This window comes from Daucus carota, chromosome 5 (assembly GCF_001625215.2).
Source record: "Daucus carota subsp. sativus chromosome 5, DH1 v3.0, whole genome shotgun sequence".
Lineage (NCBI taxonomy): Eukaryota > Viridiplantae > Streptophyta > Magnoliopsida > Apiales > Apiaceae > Daucus > Daucus carota.
Genome location: NC_030385.2, coordinates 40,305,963 through 40,312,537, shown reverse-complemented (window position 1 = coordinate 40,312,537; position 6,575 = coordinate 40,305,963). Strand labels below are relative to the sequence as shown.

Below are 6,575 nucleotides of genomic sequence, written 5' to 3'. Positions count from 1 at the left end.
TTTATATATCTCTTATTTTATTTAATGAATTTGATAGCTAAAATAAATTATAATAAAATAATTTTTAAAATGACACATTTAACCAAATGAATCCACACACACATATATAACAATAATTTATTAATTTATTATCACCTACCAAATTTAAATATTTTAATATTTTGTTATGATTATAGCATAAATTCTGTTCTTTTTTCTCGGAATTATACATACATTCTAGTATGACATTTTTTAAACAATAATTAATGTTTCTTGTGTTACAGTAACTAATATTGTATGAAATATTTTTTTTGCACAGATTCAAATGGAGCCAAAGAACACCAACACAGGAAGGCAGGAGGCAGGCGCAAGGGCTGGTAGCACTCGAAACCTGGTTAGAGGTGGTGGTGCTTCCATATTGCAGCTGAATGCAGATGTTGTTCTTATCATCTTTTCAATACTGCTCAAGTATAATTTTACAGATTTTGCCAATTTCTTCCTCACTTGGGCATACTCTCACACCAAGGCAGAAATTAATTTCATAATTAAGAACTTAGATTGGTCCAAAATGCATGCTCGGCAAGAAGATTGGCATCCATCACACATTAGAGTTAACTGTTGGGACCGCTGGGCATACTCGAAATTTTTTGGTTTTTTTGAACACTGCAAGAGAAAAGGGATCTACCAGGCAATTTTTTATGATTCATGCAGACATCTTCTTGAGAGATCAGAAATTCAAAATAACTTGAACACCCTTCAACAACTTTCTATTAACCATTCACCCTCCATTTTAGGTTTTTATGTTTTCAAATCTATATATGAGCCACTTTCCCTAGAAGAATGTGCTACAGCTATTCATAACCATCTCAAGTCTATTCATTATAGAGCAGATCTGCGATGGGTAGTGAAAGTGCTTCGCAACTTATACGAGTCCAAAACAATTCAGCGATACACTCCAAATGTAGGGGAAATATGTCCTTTGGGTAAGTTGAGGTTGAGTAACCATTTCTTTGTCCAGAGCTGGCATCCTATTTTTGAAGAGGTTCTAAGTGCTACTTGCCCTCTATGCCGTCTACAAATGATTTGGTGCATGATATTCGATGAGCATTAATATTAGTAGTTCTCTGTATTTCCTATCTCTTGGCAGCTAATATTAGTAGTTCTCTGTATTTCTTATCTCTTGGCAGCTAATATTAGTAGTTCTCTGTATTTCCTATCTCTTGGCAGATGGAATGTATTTCTTCTCATTTGAATGTTATTCCTTGTTTTCAATTTATGGAGCAACTTTTGGTTTAGTCGAATATTTTTCACTTTTATCGGTTGCATTCATGATTTAGACATTTATATTTTATTTTTATTGATAAGCACCTATATCGTAACAATATGATAACCAGTCACATCATCCTATCCTAAATTCCATTTCCATAATGTAATCATTTCCCATTACAAGTAGAGGCATACTCGTTGATATTAATGGTGTAAACTCATAAATTCATGAGGCTTCATTCCTGAATCCACCACAGCAACACTGAAACTTCCCCATGGACATACAAACTATTATATATACTCCCTCCGTCCCAATCATTTGTATACAAATGGTTGGGACACGGAGATCAAGAAAAATGGTAAAAAATGAGTAAAGTTAGATGAAAAGTAGGTGAAGTGGTGGGACCCATTTATTTTTAATAATAGATTTGGGATAGTGGAGGAAAGTAGTGGGTGTAATAGTGTTTTTATTATTATAAAATGAAGATAGTGGAAGAAAGTAGTGGATGTAATAGTATTTTATATTATAAAAATTTACTATTTTAGGTATGTATACAATTGATGGGACGTCCCAAAAAGGAAACTGTATACAATTCACTGGGACGGAGGGAGTATACATTTTTAGAAGCTTTCGATTCGTCAGGATTCCGGTGGCTTCCGTGGTTAAGTGCCCTACAGACTGCAAGAAATACCTGCGATTTCACCAAAGAGACAAGAGGATGACGTTCATTCATTTACAATTGTTGATCTGGTATTATTAGAGGGGAAATCATCATTATAATATATATATTATTGTTCATGAGACGCTGGAACCTAATACATATATTAATAGTGTGTGCATCTTGTTTTCTTGGAGTTCAAATTATCAAGATAATATATTCCTATTTAAAAAAGTAATATATGTACTGCACACTTTTTACTCGGTTTGAAAATATTGTGAATTAAAGAGTTCCAACTTTTTAGCAGACAGGGTTGGTGACTTTTTTGCTTTAATTTACCGAGCCTATTTATCCGTCTATCCGTCTTTGACGCCTGTACTGTATTTGTCGGGATTAGGTTGTTTGGAGGTGTTTTGTGGTGTTCGATTGAATATTATAATAAAAAATTTGTTTTTTTAGGTGGTGATTTGGTTATTACTCTGTTCGATTGTTCTTCTTTTATGCGATTGTGCTATGGACTTGAATTCAGGTACGACATGATTTTCTTTGAGTTTAGTTTGTTGATTCTTTTTTTAATCTGAATGTTTGTTGTTTCGTTGAATGTATGATTAACTTTTGTTGAACGAGTTGTATATGAATCAATTATTATATGTAATTATAAAGTGTTTGTTGAATATTAGTATGAATTCTGTTGAACGATATGTATATGACTTAAATATGTTGAATTCTGGTTGTATTTATGTTGAACTTTGTTTATGTGCATCTGTTGAATATAATGACTTATAAGTGTACTTATAAGTATGAATTATAATTGTATTTAATTTGTTGACTGTAATTATAAGTGTTTGTTGAATATAAGTATCAATTTTGTATGATTACTCTTACTTGAGTACTTTTTGGGATTTGAACAAGATATTTGTTGAATCTTTGTTTTCTTTATGTTGAACTTTGTTTATGTGTAACTGTTGAATATAATGTTTTGGGATTTTCAGTTTAGTTGTCTAACTTTTTCAGGTTTTGGTGATAAAATTGCTCAAAACTTTGATGCTAATACATTGCCTATGGATGTTGTGGCTATAGAAGATGATGATTTGTCTTTGGGAGAAGTTGATGATTTGTCTTCGCGTAAATATGTATCTCCAGGTTCTACAACGTATTGGTTGCCTTGTATGGTTGATAGTAAACCTAATGTTGGAAAATCATTTAGGAGTATATATGAGGCTGCGCATTTTTATGTTGATTATGGTCGTTCTTGTGGATTTGATATTAGGCGTGGTAGTGAGAAGCGATATCGAGATGGACGTATTCAATCGAAACGTTTTCACTGTTCACGAGAAGGCTTTTATTCTAAAAATGGTGAGAAGACTGATGATGGCTCATTTTGTTCAAAACAAAAGAGGAAAAGTATGTTTACTAGATGTGGATGTCCTGCTATGATTGTGGTGAAACATACGAAGGGTTCAATATATGAGATTACTTTGTTTATTGAACAACATAATCATAGGTTTGCTAGTGCTGATGGTAAGAAGTTTTTGAAGGCAAACCGGTCAATGACTGTTGCACATCAAAATTTTGCATTTGATTGTTCAAAAGTCAGAATAGGTCCTGCTCGTGCGTTTGGTTTAATGAAAGAGTTTGTAGGAGGGTATGACCAGATTGGTGCAACAGTTGTTGATTTTAAAAATTGGAATAGAGACTTGAAGAACATAATTGGGAATGCAGATGCACAAGTAATATTGAATAAATTTCAATCTTTGAAGGATTCTTCTAATGGCATATTCTACTATGAACATGATGTGGATGAGTCTGTAAAATTGACAAAGTTATTTTGGGCAGATTGTGTTGGTCGTAGAAACTATGATGTGTTTGGTGATGTTATTTCAGTAGATGCCACATTTAATACTAACAAGTAAGAAATTTATGTTATTTTCTAAAGTATTTTGTGTATAGCTTATTCTCTTTTTTCTTCAATTCTTAATAAACATATATTTGTTTTCAGGTATAACATGGTTTTTGTTCCAATCTGTGGTGTTGACAATCATAGAAAGTGTGTAACTTTTGGTGCTGGTCTACTTTCAAAAGAAGATATAGCTCATTACAAATGGATTTTTCAAGCTTTACTAAATTGTATGGGGCGACATCCATTATGCATATTGACTGATCAATGTGCTGCAATGAAACAAGCAATTGCTGATGTGTTTGATAAAGAAAAGACAAGGCATCGTCTTTGTATGTGGCACATCATGAAAAAATTTCCATCCAAGGTATCTTCTGTTGAACCTCCATAACATTTGTGTTGAATATATGTATTTGTGTTGAATATATGTTTTATTGGTGTTGAATACATGTCTTAGGGGTGTTGAATATATTCATTTGTGTTGAATATGTGTTTTAGTAGTGTTGAATATATCTATTTTTTATGTTGAGAAATTTGTATGCCTGATATTTGTTAGTTTTTTTTTTAAAATGTATTTTTAGGTTGGTGTGGTATTGGCAATGGATGGTGGATTTTTATCAAAGCTTAAACCTTTTGTATGGGGTGAAAATTTGGATATATCTGAGTTTGAAGCTGGTTGGAAATCTTTGATGGATGAGTTTAAGATGACTGACAATGAGTGGTTGTGTGATATGTATGAATGCCGACATTTATGGATTCCAGCATATTTCAAAGAAGATCCTTTATTAGGAATATTACGGACAACATCTTGGTCAGAAAGTGCAAATTCATTTTTTAGTCATTATCATCAACCTGGTGATACTCTATCTCAGTTTTATCTACGTTTTGAGACTGCAATGGATAAGCAACGTAATATCAATTCAGACTTGAATCATAAGTCTAATGTTGCGTTCCCAAGTACTGATACAGAACTATTTTTGGAGAAGGATGCTGCAGAGTTATACACACGTGAAATATTTTATAAATTCCAGAAACAAGTACGAGATGCTTGTTTCCATTTGGTAATAAAGGATATGAGTGGTGTTGAAGTAAAGAAGTTTGTTTTACATGATCTTAAAGCTGCTAAAGAATTTCATGTATTTCTGAAGTACTAGTAGATTGCATTTGATTATTATTTAATGCCTTTTTTAGTGTAATTTATTTTTTATGTTTGCATGTATTGTACATTTCGTATACAATGTCTTAGGGGTGTTGAATATATGTTTTAGGGTTGTTGAATACATGTCTTAGGGGTGTTGTATATATTTATTTTTGTTGAATATATGTTTTAGTAGTGTTGAATATATTTTAGTTTGTGTTGAAATACAATTCAATTTGTGCTGACTATATGTTTTAGTAGTGTTGAATATATGTAATTTATTTTTCATGTTTGTATGTATTTTATATTTGATATTAAATCACTTATATTTGGTACAGGTTTTGCACATTTTGGAAAATCATAAACTTGAGTGTTCTTGTAGGATGTTTGAAAGAATTGGTTTGCCATGCAGTCATTTGATTCTTGCATTAAAACAAGTTCCTGTGCACAAGCTGCCAAGGCATCTTGTTCTGAATAGATGGATGAAAAATGCTGAGAAAAATGCAACAAGATTTGTTTCAAGCACATCAAGTGATGATAAAGAGAAATTTAGTGTTATTGTGAATGATATTTGGTTTGATTTCAATTCGTGTATGGGGTTGGCTGGTGACAATAAAGAAGCACTTGATTTGATTCAAAGTTGTCTAAAAGATGTAAAACAGAAGTTACGTGGTTGGAAATTTGAAGGGAAGCTAGTTGTGGGAAACAAGAAAGATGTTGTTGAAAAGTTTATTGGATCAGAGATTCCAGTTAACATTGAAGTCAAGCCTCCAAATCAATGTCGGAACAAAGGGTGTGGAACAAAGAGAATTAAGAGTGCTGCTGAAAAATCAACTATACTTTCTGGTAAACTAAAGAGGATTTGCAGGTATTGCAAGACAGAAGTTTATCATGACTTTAGGAATTGTCCTGTAAGAAAAATGCAAAATTTGGATGAGAATTCTGCTGGGAAGAAGAAACAAAAACAAAGTACAGACAACAGTGAAAGTGGCATGGGTGACAATTTTGAACTCTAGTTTTTGTATAGTTGAATATTTGTTATTTTGAAGTTTTGTTTTGTTGAATTCTTATATAAATAATGTTGAACACATATACTTTCATTCTTGAATTTCTATATAAATAATGTTGAACACATATATTTTCTTTCTTGAATTTGTATATAAATAATGTTGAACTAAAACAAATTAAAATAGAGAATAAAATGGATCCAATCTCTACATAATAAAAAATCTTAAGGGTTTGGTTGGGGGTATAGAAAGATGTCATTTTTTATTTCAATTTATAACCCTAATCACACACTTACGAGATATTGTTTGGGGTTTTAATTGGGATATAGAATAACTCATGAATTCAACCGTCTTTGTACTCATGTTCAACACAGATAAATGTTGAACATGGATTCATGGGCTGTTGAACTGGGGAAGAATAGTACATATAAAATACATTGATACTAAAGAAACAATTATATACAGATCAATTAGCATTCATGCAATTACATATCTGTTTCTTGGTGACCAAGGAATTATGTATTATGCAAAATGCACATAATAGCAAAATATTTACGAGCAAAACATTTAAAAGTCTGATCAAATTGTGCTTAGGCACGTCTTTGTCTTTTTGCAGGAGCTTTAGTATC

At 32.0% G+C, this 6,575-nt stretch overlaps 1 protein-coding gene across 1 annotated transcript; it reads left to right on the top strand.

The window, feature by feature from the left end:
* The first annotated feature begins 304 nt into the window (after window positions 1-304).
* Window positions 305-5,955, top strand: LOC108212222 (protein FAR1-RELATED SEQUENCE 5-like). Its single transcript, XM_064094046.1, has 5 exons — window positions 305-962; window positions 2,919-3,813; window positions 3,904-4,168; window positions 4,383-4,937; window positions 5,278-5,955. Exons 1-5 carry the CDS (start codon window positions 305-307, stop codon window positions 5,953-5,955), a joined length of 3,051 nt encoding a protein of 1,016 aa, XP_063950116.1.
* The last annotated feature ends 620 nt before the right edge of the window (window positions 5,956-6,575 follow it).